Source organism: Somniosus microcephalus, chromosome 1, assembly GCF_052327205.1.
Source record: "Somniosus microcephalus isolate GS21.2 chromosome 1, FLI_Smic_1.0, whole genome shotgun sequence".
NCBI lineage: Eukaryota > Metazoa > Chordata > Chondrichthyes > Squaliformes > Somniosidae > Somniosus > Somniosus microcephalus.
In genome coordinates this window covers 120,131,593-120,148,780 of record NC_140987.1, presented here as the reverse complement: position 1 = coordinate 120,148,780, position 17,188 = coordinate 120,131,593, and the positions used below count along the sequence as shown (strand labels likewise).

At 45.9% G+C, this 17,188-nt stretch overlaps 1 protein-coding gene across 1 annotated transcript in view; it reads right to left on the bottom strand.

Moving 5' to 3' along the window:
• Window positions 1–459: 459 nt before the first annotated feature.
• Window positions 460–17,188, bottom strand: part of LOC147124327 (fructose-1,6-bisphosphatase isozyme 2-like) — a 119,787-nt gene continuing 103,058 nt past the window's right edge. Inside the window, exons 6-7 of the mRNA XM_085985023.1 lie at window positions 2,816–2,935; window positions 460–938 (exon numbers count right to left, since the gene is read on the bottom strand). Of these exons, the coding sequence (XP_085841149.1) occupies window positions 744–938; window positions 2,816–2,935 (315 nt within the window). The 3' untranslated portion in view covers window positions 460–743. The remainder of the gene's footprint in view (window positions 939–2,815; window positions 2,936–17,188) is intronic.

Below are 17,188 nucleotides of genomic sequence, written 5' to 3'. Positions count from 1 at the left end.
CATCAGTTTAATTTAAACGTTGCATATTGTGACATGATTTGCTTTATTATTAATGCAATATGTAAACATTCCACGGGCCAATTTCTTCATGCTACACATTTGTGTTTTAATGGATTGTGGGGGTATGGGGCGGTTTTGTGCGGAGTGTGGAGTGGTTCTTAAACTGCTCTGTTACTTGTAAAGATATTGTATTTATTTTTGAATACCAATAGGGGTGAAATTGGTCTTCAATGCTAGCACTAAACAGATGATAGCGAATCGGCAGCCCGCTTTACACCCCGCCCGATATGCTTTACCATTGAAGTAAATTTGTTATTGCCCCTTTTGTGCTACTGCTGAGGACCAATCTCAACCCCAGTCTTTTAACACTTGTCTCTAGTAAAAACTATATTCATGTAATTCTTGATTCATTTTACTAAAATACACAGAGATATAGAAATAATTTTGGAAGTAAGCGTCTGACAGTTCTCTCATTTTCCATTTTTATATGATTTAGCCAGAAAACTGTAATTTCAGAAAACAGAGATGAAAGAAAACAAAATGCAGAATCTAGTCACACATGAAATGAATATTTAGTAATATGCACTGACTTTTTCTTTAAACGGGTTTTTTATGTTTTACAGTTTACGCTCTTGTATCGAGCACAGTCCTCTTCACTTAAATCTCATACATCTATCTCTTAATTAATATTGTTTCCTGTGATCAGCTTTGCAAGTTGTCGAACACAAACAGGGTTTGAGAGTTCACGCACTGGCTTGGTGTTTCTTTACAAAGGATAGGAATTCCTCAACATCGTCAGGTGATCCCATAATAAGCGGGACTCGCTGATGAATAGACTCTGGCTGCACATCAAGTATTGGCTGGGCTCCTGTAGTGGCTATTCCGCCAGCCTGTTCCATGATGAAGGCCATTGGGTTGCACTCATACATAAGACGAAGCTGTGGTTAAAAAATAATAAATGTAAAATAATTATTTTAAAAATTTACCAGCATATTTACAACATCACTTGTGATACCCAGCAGTGAGCTGGGGGCACATCACTCAGGTTGGCTGGTAGATAGTAAGAGGGGGACAGGTTACTCCTGATAAGTGATAGATGCTACATGGGAACATATGAACAGCCTCTGGAGCCTGCGCCGCCATTCAATTAGATTAAGGCTGATCTGTACCTTAATTCCATTTACTCACCTTAGTTCCATATCCCCTGATACCCTTGCCTAACAAAAATCTATCTAGATTTATATCACAGCACACAAAATCGACAACAGGAGTCTGGTCTTTGACAGTAGCGCGATAATATGATTGATTCAAGTTCGTGTCTTCGGCAGCACAAAGTGCCATCTTGAGGTGTTTTCTCCTGCACTGCTGCCTCCATAGAAGCCTCAGGAAAACCACCTTCTTTAGTTGTTCTTTGCTTCCACAATGGCTGTGGGGCCACCTCATTTATATTACAGGGCTATTGGCAAAGTCAGAGCTACTATCAGTGGCAAGTTGAAGTGGTTCTATAATAACACCGGCAACAACTGACAACCAACTGCTGCAATCACAGTATTTCCTGCAGCGCTGCTTCCAGAGATGGTTCCCCACTGCTGGTGAAAGCAGCGGCACTAGTTTATTATGTGGACCTGCCGCCAAGGTTAGGGCTGCCATTGGCAGCTGTAATAAGGGTGGGTTAAATTACTGCCATGAGAAGTATAACAACAAAAGTATAAGAAAAGCATTAGCTGCCCCAGTGGCTCTGTGGGTGAATACACCGCCTAAGGAAAGATTGCAGGTTCGTGGTCTGTGCTGAGTTGGCTGATCTCAGCTTGGCAGCAGTAGGGATAGTATAATTGGCCTCAGTGCCCTGGTTAGGGAGGGGATTCCTGCTTCTGATAACTCACTTCAGGATGATGATGCTCTGGCTAAGATCAAGTAACTCAGCACAGACCAGAAATTGAAACTGATCTTCCTGATTCCTAGGCCTCAGTAACACCTCACAGAACATTTATCAACTGAGCTACTGAGAGCCTGGGTGGTCCTTCTTTACCACACAAACAAGCATGAAGAAGCAGATTTATGTGTACTTAGGCTGCAATAACAGTGCTAAAAAATTCAGTTGTTTGCGCCTCCTGTTAGCGCCTTAAGAGGGCGCTAATGGGGCGCAAAGCAACTAGCATCCGGGCACGGCGATGTTTGCGCCGCTCGCGAAATTAACTTGACATTTTGCGGCGGCGCTAAACACTACCGCCACGATCTCCTGCGCCGGCAGATTGTGACGTCAGTCGAGTGGTAGCACCCCAGACTGGATATTGGGTGGCACCCCCTGCCTTACCGCCTGCCACTAGCAACGACAGGTTGAGGGGAGCGTTTTGCAGTCAGAAAGGGACTGGGGGAGCACTATTTAAAGGTGACCGCTTCCTGCCTTTTTTTGTTGGTGATATTTTTGCACACGCATTCTGAGAGAGAGAGGGAGAGAGACTTCTGGGGAGATTCAACGCTGTGTGAAGGAGTTTTGGGTACTGAGCAGCACTTTGCAGGTTCATTTTGATTTGCCCTTCCTTGCTTCGCCAGCGCTCTGAGGTAGTGCCTTGCTCCTCGGCCTTTGCACCTTAAGACAGGTGTGAAGCGCCTGATTTAGCGCTCCAATCACCTCCAGGGGCGATAAAAGCCAAGTTTGCTGTCAGAGGCGATAATTAGCGCCAGGCGCTAAACTTTGCGCATGGCCGATAATGGCGCCCCAAAAGGGGCGATACTGAATTTCCCCCCCCTAGTGTTTACATCTAAAATAAGGTACAGACCTGAGAGTGTGCAATTACAACAGGTGAAAACCTACCTTTCCTTTTGGACTTTTCTTGTTGGCAGGATACATGAAGATTCCTCCGTACTTCAACGTACGATGAACATCTGCCACCATAGAGCCTACATATCTTGAACTGTATGGAGCAGTGCCATCCTGCACAGAGAACAGAAATAATGTAGGTGAATGCAGCTATTCTAAAAAACAGTGAAATACACTGTTAATTCCACTTAATTTGCAGTTGTACAGGGCCTTGGTGAGGCCACATCTTGAGTATTGTGTGCAGTTTTGGTCGCTTTATCTGAGGAAGGATGTTCTTGCCATGGAAGGAGTGCAGCGAAGATTCACCAGGCTGATACCTGGGATGGCAGGAATGACGTATGAGGAGAGATTGGGTCGATTGGGCTTGTACTCACTGGAGTTTAGAAGAATGAGAGGGGATCTCATCGAAACTTATAAAATTCTAACAGGACTAGACAGACTAGATGCTGGAAGGATGTTCCCGGTGGTCGGGGTGTCCAGAACCAGGGGTCACAGTCTAAGGATAAGGGGTAAGCCATTTAGGACAGAGATGAGGAGGAATTTCTTCACCCAGAGAGTGGTGAAGCTGTGGAATTCTCTACCACAGAAGGCAGTAGAGGCCAATTCATTAAATATATTCAAGAAGGAGTTGGATATGTTTCTTAAGGCTAAAGGGATCAAGGGATATGGAGAGAAGGCAGGAACAGGGTATTGAATTTGGATGATCAGCCATTATCTCATTGAATGACAGAGCAGGCTCGAGGGGCCGAATGGCCTACTCCTGCTCCTATCTTCTATGTTTCTATGTAATTAAGTATCCATCCTGTAAGTATATAGCTTTCTCTCCCAATTTTCACCTGAAGGCAGTAACTTTCCAGGTGACTGTTTCAAAGGTGCCAACCTCTCTCCGGTACCTCATCCAAATGACCATTTTTAACGTATGAGCCTAAACAGTGAGGCCTGAAATTTCCTCAATGTGATTTACTTTGGACTTAAAAAAAAAAGTGTAGCATCCATCGGTGATCTATAGAGGGAGATACATCGAGGTTTCCTGGGTATGTGGCTCAGGTATTGGTGTAAAACTGGTGTAACTGAACCAGCAGGAACTTCTGTGCAGCCTCTTAAATGCAATGTTCAGTCTGTACTCTTCAGTAGAACTTAGAGGGACAATCAGGTAAGACAGAAATAGTGCTTGGCTCTGGCATTTCTCTCTCAAGTTATTTTTATTACACTTAGGCAGAATTATGAATCTTCATGTGCCAGCTGTGCCCAGAGGGCAGCACGGCGTGGCAATCAACCAGAGAACAACGCACAACTTCACTTGTTAGATCTCCAGCTCCTCCTGGAAGGCTTTGAAGGAGGGACGAACGGATTCCTGGGTGTGGGTGGCACAAGTCACCCAGAATTATCACTCACGCAACCTGAAGGGAGCCGCCACTGACACTGACTGCCAGCTCCCTCACTCCCAAGACTGCAGAGCAGTGCTGCAAGAAATTCCATATTCTGAGCAGGGCAGGCCAGGTAACATTCTTTCTTCCTTGCTCACCCTGGGCACCCAGTACACTCTTCATCCTCTTAAAGCAACACTAGCTCAACTAACCCTTCATCGTGCTTTTTGGTCAAGGGGGGCTCCAACTTGTCGTCTTGCACTATGGCTACCCAGTTCCCCTCACAACAATTACTTACATGCATAGCCCTAAAAACCATTCCTCCTCACGAAGAAATCACAGCTTTTTCCAGTGGCACTCACACTTCACCGCGTGAGTGGTAATCTGACGGAGTGGATCACCTGTCCATTTTAAAACCCGCCCAATTTTTCTTCCATTGATTTCAATGGAAACCCTTCAGGTGAGTACCATCCACCACTTAGACATACTTATCTAGGGACCTTCTGCCAGCCTCAAGCATTATTTTAAGAGTTTTCCTATTAGGGAGTCCATGCAAAATAGACATGATTGGGTGATTGCATCTGGGCCAATTTATTTTGGTATGGTGGATCTTCCATTGATTAGTTCAAATGAAAGATTAAACTGAGCTCCCTATTCTGTTGCTCCATGGTAATATTTGAAGGAGCAGCGAGTTCTCCTGGTGTCCTGATCAGCATTCCTCCCTTGTGACCATTGTCCTGGGAGAAGGAGGTAAGCAAAGTACTGTATCTGGCATTGAGTTAGCACCAACAAACATGCTGAAAAAAATCTCAGTGAAATATTGCTGGTACAGAATGGCTGCCACCATTTGCATGTACAACTGCACTTCAGAAGTAATTCAATGTGTGAAGCATTTTAATGTAATAAAATAGATAAATGCAAATATGCAATTTTAAAAATTTGGGTTTTATCCACTCTCCTCCAGATTAGAGTGGAGAACATGAAATTAGGTCATGTCAAAAAAACGTCTAGATCAGCAGTCTTGTGATCATGTTCAACAAGTAAACATTGTGGTATTAGACTAAGCTGCAGGAGAGCAGTAAGAAATCATCATTCTAATACATGAAAGAAGATGCAAAGAATGATGGTTAGTTTTACTTTACATGCACCTTTCTTGAAAGTTGTTATTTTTGAGTATAACCGGTTCTGAGGCAATTTGATAACGTGGCACTGAATGTTATTTGTGGATTTTGTGACATTAATGGAAAGAAGCCATAAACTAATACCATTATTTCTGGGAACACCCCTTTTTCAGATTGATAACACCACTGAAATCTGTTGTGACAAAAATATTTTGTCTATGATTTCTTATTTTTTTCTTTACTATGGCCTAGAAATTCGGTGGGCTGCGCCACCAGTTAGCGCCTAAAGAGGGCACTCAGTGGCTTTAGCGCCACTGGCCACGCCTCACGCGATATTTAGCTGGGGCGCTAATGGCGGCGTTAGCCTGTTGTGCTGTGCCGCCACCGATGATGTCATCAGTGTGCGCAGCGCCCTGCTACCGCCCCGATCTCGATATTCGGTAGCGCCCGCCTCTGTAGCGCCGTTCGCAAATTGTGCCCAGTTCACAGGGCCTACCTGTGGCGGCAGTGGCGCAAATTAAGGTGGAGGTGCAGGGCGGCCGTTTTTTTCGGCGGCCGCCTGCCAGCACCTCCGTCCCTGGCCTCCTGATCTCCCCCCGCGGCAGTGCCGGCTGTTTTCCGAGAGCCCGGCACTTCTCCTCGGTGCCGGGCTCTTTTCCCGGCACTCGCGATCTCCGATCGCGCTGGTGCAGGCCCCTCCCCCTTAAGAATGGGAGGAAGGCCTGCAGTACCGCAGCGCGCCGTGCCGCAGTGTGTGGCGCTGCGGCACATTGCGCTGCGATATTCAGTTTCAGCGCCCTAAGAGGGACGCGGAGCACCTCGAGCCTTGCCCCGTGGCCCTCTTGGGGCGTTCCTAGCTGAATTTCTGGCGGTCGCAACTGCTCCGATCGCTGCGCTAATTCCGGCGCCCAGGCGAGCTTGGCGCCCCGTTTGCGGCTCCACCGAATTTCTCCCCCTATGTTTCTTAATTTAAACAGGCACTTAAAAAGGCAATATTGAAGATGGAGGTCATACATTCATTTAAAATAATCTCATCTAATTGGGTTGTCACCTTAACCCTTATAGAATCATAGAATGATACAGTGCAGAAGGAGGCCATTCGGTCCATCGAGCCTGTGCTGGCACTTTGACGGATCTATCCAATTAGTTCCATTCCCCTGCTCTCTTCCCATAGCACTGCAAATGTTTGCACTTCAAGTATTTATCCAATTCCCTTTTGGAAGTGCTTATTGACTCTGCTTCCACCACCCTTTTAGGCAGTGCATTCCAGATCATAACAACTCACTACATAAATTTATTTTTCCTCATGTTGCCACTGTTTCTTTTTAGCGTAAATCTCTGTCCACTGGTTACCGCCCCTTCTGCCACTGGAAACTATTATGTCCGTGTGTAATTGAGACACGGACTGCAGGAGTTTGTTACAACAGGTGTTTACTGAGTGGAGACAAACTGGAACTACTATGCAAAGTTACTGCACAGGCTTATATACAGGCGTGGTCACTACTGGTACTGCTGTATACAGGGGCTGCAGAATATAGTTCCTTCTGCAAAGTACATACACAACAATTCCTCCCCTTTTAGCTAAACAGTACATAACATTCAATTAATAATTAAATAACATATTTACAATTACAGTTGCTAGATACATTAGCTGAAGTTAAGCAATTATAAGTTCAGTCTTTGAGGAGGCTTCCTGATTCTGTCTGGATAACGCCTCTTTGGGGTATCAGGTTCTTCTGGCAAAGTTGATTTGGGATCAACGTCGTTGTTTGGTTCATCTGCTTCCAATATCACCGATTCTGAGGTAGATGCAATTGGTACTTCGGTTTCATCACCAGGTGTATAGGATCGTGGTGTAGATTTGATGTTTTCCAGTGACTCTAGAATCTGGTCAGCATGGCGTCTTACAATGCTTTCTCCAACATCCACGGTATACATTAGAGGTCCTTGCCGTGTGCAGATCGTTCCTGGCTGCCATTTCTCTGTGCGGTAGTCCCGGGCCAAAACTGGTTGACCTATCTTAAAACTCCTGGTTGGCCTTTCATTCATATTCTGAAACTGCCTGTTCTCCACATCTCTTCTGATGTTTGGCTTAACCAAATCCAAGCGGCATCGTAGTCTTCGATTGAAGAACATCATGGCTGGAGTTTGGTTGGTAACCGCATGTGTCGCATTCCGGTAGGCAAACAAGAAGTTATCCACCTTGTGTTGTAGGGGTATGTCTTCATTACACATTGCCTTGATAGCCTTCTTGAATGTTTGAACGAACCTCTCAGCCAATCCATTGGTGGCTGGATGATATGGGGCGGATGTGTAATGCTTAACACCATTGTTCTTTAAGAACCTCCGGAACTCTTCAGACACAAACTGTGGTCCATTGTCGGAGCAAATCTGTTCAGGCAGCCCATTTCTGGCGAATATGGTTCGTAAGACTGTGATAGTTTTTTCTGTGGTGGTTGAGGACATTTTTATTACCTCTGGCCACTTTGAATGTGCATCCACCGCAATTAAAAACATCGAGTCCATAAATGGACCAGCAAAATCAATGTGTACCCTTTGCCATGGAGATGAGGGCCACTCCCATGGATGTAGAGGGGCTTATGGTGGGGTGTTTTGGACCTTCTGGCATCCTGTACAGCTCTTGGTCATCTCTTCGATTTCTCTATCGATTCCCGGCCACCACACAAACGCTCTGGCTAAGTTCTTCATTTTTACCCCTCCCAGATGACCCTCATGAAGCTCATTGAGCACTCTATCCTTCAATTTGGGTGGAATTACTACTCTGGATCCACACATCAAGGTTCCTCTGCACACTGACAGCTGTTCTCTTCTCGGCGAGAATGCTGGCAACGGTGGTTCGCCATGTGCTGGCCATCCCTTCACCGTTAAATCATAGACCCTGGAGAGTGTCGAGCCATTTCGTGTTTCCTTTTCTATGTTTGCATTCGTCGCAGGTAGACATTCGACTATGGTCGAGTGGAATATCTCCACAGGATCCACTGCAGGTGCTTCTTCCACCGTCGGCAACGGTAGGCGCGACATCCATCAGCATTCCCATGCTGTTTAGTTCCTTTGTACTCGATGTCATATTGGTGTGCCCCTAGGAAAAGGGACCACCTCTGTAGCCGTTGTGCTGTCATTATCGGGACGCCCTTCTGAGGGTTGAAAATGGAGAGAAAAGGCTGATGATCAGTTAGTAGAGTAAATTTCTGACCGTGCAGGTAGTGATTGAACTTCTTCACCCCCCACACCAGGCTGAGGGCCTCTCTGTCAATCTGGGCGTAGTTACGCTCGGCTGAAGTTAACGAGCGTGACGCAAAAGCTATCGGCCTCTCTGAACCATCAAGGAGCTTATGTGACAGTACCACTCCAATGCCGTAGGGAGACGCATCACACGCCAGTCTTATTGGTAGTGATGGGTTGTAGTGAGCCAATACTTCTCTTGAAGTGATTAGGTCCTTACTCTTCTGAAAAGCCCACTTACATTCATCGCTCCATTTCCATGCTACTCCAGTTTGTAGTAGGGCGTTCAGTGGGTGCAGAATTGTGGACAAATTCGGCAAAAACTTATGGTAGTAATTCACCAACCCTAGGAATGACCTCAGTTGTGACACATTTTCAGGCGCTGGAGCCTTAACTACCGCTTCAATTTTGTCAGGGGACTTATGTAACCCCTCTTCATCAATCACGTGGCCACAATACGATATCTGTTTCTTAAAAAACTCGCACTTGGGGCGATTGGCTCGTAGCCCGTGTTCTCTTAGTCTAGTGAGCACCTGCTGTAGGTTGGCAAGGTGTTCACTGTCATTTTCACCTGTCACTAGGATGTCGTCCAAGTAACACTGAGTCCCCGGAATCCCTTGCAGGACTTGTTCCATCGCTCTTTGCCATATCGCCGGAGCTGATGCTACTCCGAAGACCAGTTGATTATGCTGGTAAAGACCTTTGTGAGTGTTTATCGTGAGATACTTCCTAGAGGATTCTTCAACCTCCATCTGCAAATATGCTTGTGCTAGGTCAATTTTTGTAAAACGCTTCCCTCCAGATAGTGAGGCGAAAATATCTTCTATCCTCGGAAGAGGATACTGTACTGTGCAAAGGACTGGGTTCACCGTCACCTTGAAGTCCCCACAAATGCGAACCTTCCTTGGCTCCTCAGACTTATTGTTTAACGTTTTTTTCATGACAGGAACGATGGGTGTCGCCCACTCGCTCCAGCCTGCATTCTCCAGATTCTCCAGCTCTGCCTCGACGGCTGGGCGAATTGCATATGGTACTGGTCTTGCTTTGAAAAACTTGGGAATTGCATTCTCTTCTATTTTTATCGAGGCGGTTACACCTTTAAGAGTTTCCAGTTCTTGTTGAAATACCTCTTTAGCGTTAGCTAAGATTGTTGACAATCGTCCAGGTATGACGTCGTCAGCCTTTTTACCAGCCACAGTCAGTGCCTGAATGGAGTGCCAGTCTAAACTTATCTTTCTGATCCATTCATGTCCCAATAACGGTGGTCCACCATCTTGCAGTATGTACAGATACAATTTCTGTATTTCTTTGCCGTTGTATTCGACAGGCACCCTTATTTTCCCTCTGGGGTATACTTCCTGCCCCGTATACGTCTTCAAGACAATGGATGTCTCTTTCAAGGGCATGTGTGAGAATAGCCGCTCGTAGTCTCGTCGATTCATGATGGTCAGGGCTGATCCTGTATCCAATTCCATTTTGACTTGGGACCCTGCTATCATGAGGGTGACCCAAATGGTTCGGTGATCCTCTTTCGAGATTACGTTGTGAAGTTTGAGACAGCTTAGTCTCTTGTTCCCGGATTCACTATCGCTCTTCTGGTCTTCGGAACTACTGTCCGTCATCTTTTGTACTTTCCTGTACTGTTCCTTAGTAGCCTTTTTGTTGTCGTTAGTCTTCTTTCCAGACCTGCAAACTCGTGCAATGTGTCCCATCTTTCCGCATTGCCTGCATATTTTGTCCTTGGGCCAGCAGTCCTTCTGGTCATGGGTTGTTCTGCCGCAGCGATAACATTTTTCAAATCCCCGTGTCATTTCATGGGTGCCGTATTCCTGTGGCTTTTGCTGTATTTCCGCAGCTCCCCTTGCTGCTGCTTCGTACGATACTGCCAAGCTGAAAGCCTTATCCAGCGTCAGCTCTTTCTCTGAGAGTAACCTCTTCTGGGTTCCTTCACTCAGGCGTCCACAGACAAATTTGTCCTGTAGAGTATCTGTCAGTCCTGCTCCAAACTGGCAGTGCTTTGATAGCTTGCGTAGTTCCGTAAGGTAATCAGCATTGCTCTCATCTTTATGCTGATTTCTCCTGTGGAATTTAATTCTTTCTGCTATCAGCAGCGGTGTAGGATTTAGCTGTTCCTGTAGGATATCAACAATTTCGTTAAAACTCTTCGCCATCGGTTTGGCTGGAGTGATCAGGTTCCGCAATAGGCCGTACGTTCTTGCGCCCATTAAGTTTAGTAGTACCGATGCCTTTTTCTCAGCGGCTACTTCGTTTGCTTTGCAATATACTTCGACTCTTTCCACATACGTGGTCCAGTCTTCTATTGCATTATCGAAGACAGTGATATTGCCAGTCTTCGGCATCTTGGAAATCTAAGATGGTGCCTCCCGCGCTTTGCCTTCTTTCCCGCTGGATTAAGATGGCGCTTTCTGTCTTCTCTGCTGCTGCTAGTGCTGTTGCTGGTGTTTTTATGCCTTGATGGCGACGCCCTATGGTCTTCGCGCACTTCCCCCCCGCGCTGCTGCTAACGCCGCTCTCCGCGGTCCCCGTGGCAAACTGCAGCTCCTCGCAGCTTTCTGCGCTTCTAATTTCTTTTATTTTCCCGTCGTCAGAGCAAACCCTACGGGACACTTTCCTCCCTCTTCTTGGGTCTGTACACTGCCCGGCTTCGTAGCACCGGCCGCGCCCTGTGTGCTGCACCCTCTCTCTCTCTCTCCTCTTCCCGACAACGCTGCTCGGCCCCGTTGAAAAGCCACCCGATCGAGCTCTAGCCCGCCGCAGCCCAGGAAGGATCAGTGTACTACCTGCCACCAGCCCGATTAGCTGGAACACCATAGACAGGATAACCAAGCCCCGCTCTCGACAGCCTCTCCTGCAAATCTTCAAATCCGATGAATCAGAGGCGGTTGCCCACGGTTTGACGCCCGTTTCTTCTGTTTGTTTTTTTGTTTTTTTTTCTTTCTTCCTTCTGGCCTCGACCTCTGACAACTTCGCTTCAGGGATGGATCCCCATGAGGTGGTGCAGACTGTAGGTAAGTTCGGATCTGCTCGTCGCCAGTACTATGCCCGTGTGTAATTGAGACACGGACTGCAGGGGTTGGTTACAACAGGTGTTTACTGAGTGGAGACAAAACTGGAACTACTATGCAAAGTTACTACACAGGCTTATATACAGGGGTGGTCACTACTGGTACTGCAGTATACAGGGGCTGCAGAATATAGTTCCTTCTGCAAAGTACATACACTAACAGTTTCTTATTATTTACTCTATCAAAACTCTTCATGAATTTGAACACCTCTATCACATCTCCCCTTAACCTTCTCTGCTCTATGGAGAACAACCCCAGCTTCTCCAGTCTCCAGGGAACTGAAGTCTTTCATCCCTGGTACCATTCTAGTAAATCTCCTCTGCACCCTCTCTAAGGTCTTGACATCCTTCCTAAAGTGTGGTGCCCACAATTGGCCACAATACTTCAGCTGGGCCTGACCAGTTTTTTTATAAAGGTTTAGGCCAGGAATTTCCTTGGAGCTGCTCCTGCTCTGTTACCATAACTTCTCTAGAAGTGTGGTGGAAACTGCATTTACACACATAAATGGGATTTCCTCCACACTTCCAGCAAAGTAGGAGCAGCTGCAAGGAAGTTTGTGAACTGGCTCCAGACTGCTGTTTTTGGACTGATTTCAATATCTTGTTCTCACTACTTGTTTATGGCAATAACTCTGTTCATGAATAAACTTGTTTAGTTGTTTGAAAGTGAAAAAGTGCTTAGCATTGTTGAGATTATCTGTCTTCTGAAGAGAACTGAGGAGTGTTGGAATTTTCATGTGTTACCTGACATTAATCACATAATTTTAATATATTTACAAAATATTAAAACCTTGTTATTTCTTTACATGAATCATCTTCTGCATTTGTCCATATGCTCTAGAACCAGAATCTAAGACTTTCTCATCAAACTATCGTCATTCTTAAATGTCGAAGAAGTAACCGGAGTCACTGGTACTTTCAGTCCCTCTCCCCCTCCCCATATAACACTCTCTGTCTGTGCCCTCCTGCATTAGATTGGAAAACCGCAAATGTAACGCCACTATTCAAGAAAGGAAGGAGACAGAAAGCAGGAAACTATAGGCCAGTTAGCCTAACATCTGTCATTGGGAAAATGCTGGAATCCATTATTAAGGAAGTAGTAGCAGGACATTTAGAAAATCATAATAAAATCAAGCAGAGTCAACATGGTTTTATGAAAGGGAAATCGTGTTTGACAAATTTACTAGAGTTCTTTGAGGATGTACCGAGCAGGGTGGATAAAGGGGAACCAGTAGAGGTAGTGTATTTGTATTTCCAGAAGGCATTCGATAAGGTGCCTCATAAAAGGTTACTGCACAAGATAAGAGCGCATGGTGTTGGGGGTAATATACTTTCATGGATAGAGGATTGGCTAACTAACAGAAAACAGAGTCGGTATAAATGGGTAATTTTCAGGTTGGCAAATTGTAACTAGTGGGGTGCCACAGGGATCAGTGCTGGGGCCTCGACTATTTACAATCTGTATTAATGACTTGTATGAAGGGACCGAATGTACTGTAGCCAAATTTGCTGATGAGACAAAGATAGGTGGGAAAACAGGTTGTGAGGAGGACACAAAGGGCTGGATTTTCCCTGTGGAGGCGGGATGGAGGCAGGAGAGCTGGTTGGTGGGCTCTGGTCTCTGGTCTCGCTCCCATCTACAGCCGCTCTCTGAAAATGATTTTCTGTAGATTGGGCTTGTTAACCCCTCCGTGTGGACTTCCTGGCCAATTAACAGGAAGCGGGTCTGATGACGTCATTTGATGACACGTCATCAACCGGTTTCCTGAAAGGGACCACGGCCACATTGATTTTGACAGTTGTGTTGTCAGTGTTCTGCAACATTGAGGTCCTGCAAACACTGACACGCATTGCACAAAGGTGACTGCAAATCTGCACCCAGGCTCATGCATGACTCCCTCCATATGTTTCATCCCTTCCCATGGGCGGAAGATCAACAGAGTCTGATTCATCATTGCACAGGAGGACACAAGCAGGGATGTCTTCAGGAGTCCCTGGCTGCAGTGGCGCCATCCTTTCAGTGATCTCAGTAGATCACAAAATGTTACTGTCAAGCCACACTCAAATTCAACCTGCTGTGCCACTCATCACATCCCCATCACTCTGCCTTCCATATCCAACTCCTGCACATCCTTACTCACACCAACTTACCTTGCACCTCCACCCATCCCTCTCTATCTACATTATCACTTCCTTATCTCACTAACCACCCATCACACTCACCCTCATCCTACTGCAAGCATACCAACTAACAACACACAAGGGTAGGCACTTGAGAGGTTTAGCCAATGTTCATGTGAAGTTTCTGTTAATGTGTTGTCATCCATTGAAATCTATATTTTCAACACTTCATTTTATTGGACAGATCAGTGAGCACCTTGAGAAGTGTCTTAGTGAGTTCCAGTGAATGTTGAGACATAACTCCACCCCCCCTCCCACTATTGTGATGAGTGTGAAAGGAATGGTTTGGACATTATAGGGATTCTTTATGGTGCTGGTGTGGGATGGTGTCAACTTGGTGCATCATGTGGCAGCATCAACTGAAGTAAATCTGGCCATGGTGATGCCATCACTGGCCTCCCGCGGGGGCAGCAATGTTGTCAGGTGCTGATGCCCTGTGTCCTGTGCAGCATCAGGTGATGATGGAGAAGGTTGGTGTTGTTGTTGGTGATGTTGGTGTGCCTGTTGATGTTAGTGTTGGGACTGATCGTGGAAGGATTCAGAGGACCAAGGTGTGATTATTTTCAAGGGCACCGATGTTGCTGGAATAGATGGCAGCTGCAGTTGCGATGACAGAAGCGATCTGTCAATGGTGAAAGAAGTTGCTCCAATGATATACAGTTGGCTCTAAACACCTGCAAGCTAAAGAAATCTTTATATGTCTTACAAATGCAGTTAACAATAGTTTCTGAGCTCTGAAACTGAACAGCTGCAACATGGCATCCTTTATACCACTTCTGCAGCTTTCTGGTTATCAGATAAATCCAAGCAGACTCAACTCACGACAGGGTGAGCTGGCGTGTTCCCCGAGCAGTGGGTAACCCATGGGGGAGCACGTAAAATTACAAGGTAGCCTCAAAATATAATTAAATTAGCTGTTAACAAGCCATTTCATGATCTAAATTGTCTCCCCCGCCGCTTGGTGTCGGGTCAGTTCTGCACAGACAGACCCGACACCTGGGCGACTCACATGGAGGCAGGTTGACAGTTGGTTTCCTACCCGCTGTCAATCTTTGCTATTTTGACAGCGGACCCGCCTCCAAACTCACACACTGAGCAGCAGCAAAATCCAGCCCAAAGAATCTGTAAAGGAATATAGATAGGCTAAGTGAGTGGGCAAAAATGTGGCAGATAGAATATAATGTGGGAAAATGTGAGGTCCACTTTGGTAGGAAGAATAAAAAAGCAAATTATTATTTAAATGGAGAGAGACTACAGAATGCTGCGGTACAGAGGGATTTGGGTGTCCTCGTACATGAAGCACAAAAAGTTAGTATGCAGTTACAGCAAGTAATTAGGAAGGCAAATGGAACGTTGGCATTTATTGCAAGGGGGATGGAGTATAAAAGTTGGAAAGTCTTGCTACAACTGTACAGGGCATTGGCGAGACTACACTTGGAGTACTGCATACAGTTTTGGTCTCCTTATTAAAGGAGGGATATACTTGCATTGGAGGCAGTTCAGAGAAGGTTCACAAGGTTGATTCCTGAGTTGAAGAGGACAGTGGTTTAAACGAGAATCGGGAAACTATAACATACTGTATTAAATTTGTAGCTTAACTAGTTAAACTAATTAATATAACTATAAATAATCATTGATTAAAGACTTAACTAATTAAATAAGTAAAATAAGGCTAGACTAAGATATGGCAGGGCAGATTGTGTTTCTGGACTGCAGTATGTGGGAGTTTGTGGACGGCGAGACTGTCCCGAGCAAATACATCTGCAGGAGATGTCTCCATCTCGAATCTCTCCGGCTCAGAGTCATTGAGCTGGAGGGTGAGTTGGAGACACACCGACACATAAGGGAAGGGGAGGAATTTCTGGACAGTTTTATCCAGCATGCACATCCCAGAGGAAAGCACAGGTTCAGGAAAGGGAGGGTGTGACTGTTACGGAGACGGGTAGCGGGGATTTAGGATAGGTTGAGAAGCAGGTCCCACAGGCACTGGTCCTGTCCAACAGGTGCGATGTACTCGCTACCTGTGAGGACAAGGAGAAAGACTGCAGGGAGAACAGCCACAATGTAGACCAAGGCACCGTGGCTCAGAAGGCTGTCCAAAAGGGGGAAGAGCAGAATAGAAATGTGGTAGTGATAGGGAACTCTATAATTAGGGGGGTAGATAGCGTCCTCTGCAGCCAAGAATGAGAATCCTGAAGTGTGTGTTGCCTACCTGGTGCCAGGGTAAGGGATATCTCACGGTGGCTGGAGAGGGACTTGGAAAGTGAGGGTGGAAAACCAGTTGTCGTGGTCCATGTCGGAATAAACAACATAGGTAGGAACAGGGAGGAGGTCCTGCTGAAAGAGTATCAGGAGTTAGGCTCTAAATTAAAAAGCAGGACCTCGAGGGTAATAATTACCCGAGCCATGTGCAAATTGGTACAGAAGCAGACAGATCAGGAGAATTAACATGTGGCTAAAGGGCTGGTATGGGAAAGAGGGGTTCCTTTTCATGGGACACTGGCACCAGTTCTGGAACAGGAACGAGTTGGACTGATGGGATGGGCTCCACCTGAATCGGGATGAGACCCGTGTCCTTGCAGAAAAGATAAATAGGGAAGTGGCAAAGGCTTTAAACTAGTAAGATGGGGGGAGGGATCTACAAAAAATGTAACCACCTCCAACAACAACAACTTGTATTTATATAGTGCCTTTAACGTAGTAAAACGTCCCAAGGTGCTGCACAGGAGTATATCCTATGTAATCCTATGTAATGTTTCAGATTTCCAGCATCCCCAGTTGTTTGCATTTTATTTATAGAACTGAATGTGCGGGTTAGGTTGATTGGCTATGATAAAAAAAAATTGACCCTTAGTGTTAGGGGGATTAAATACGTGGGGTTACGGGGATAGGGTGGGATATGTGTTGGTGTAGGGGTTACGGGGATCGGGTGGGATATGTGTCGGTGCAGGCTCGATGGGCCGAAATGGCCTCTATCTGCACTGTGGGGTTTTCTGTGATTTCTGTGATCTGTGAATAGCCCTGAAAGTGTGGTGTCTTCAAGCCTTTCCAAAACAAATGAATTGCCCAGCAGTCTTGAAGATGGTATTGGTGACCTGTCATTTGCAGTCATGGACAGCACCCTGGCTGGAACATAAACACTGGCATGGACTGGCTGGGCCGAATGGCCTGTTTCTGTGCCATATAGCCTATGTAATCCTATGTAATCTTATGAGGAAAGGTTGAGCAGTTTGGGCCTATACTGATTGAAGTTTAGAAGAATGAGAGGTGATCTTATTGAAACATATAAGATTCTGAGGGGGCTTGACAGGGTAGACGCTGAGAGGAAAGTGGAGTTGAGGTCGATTATCAGCCATGATCTTATTGAATG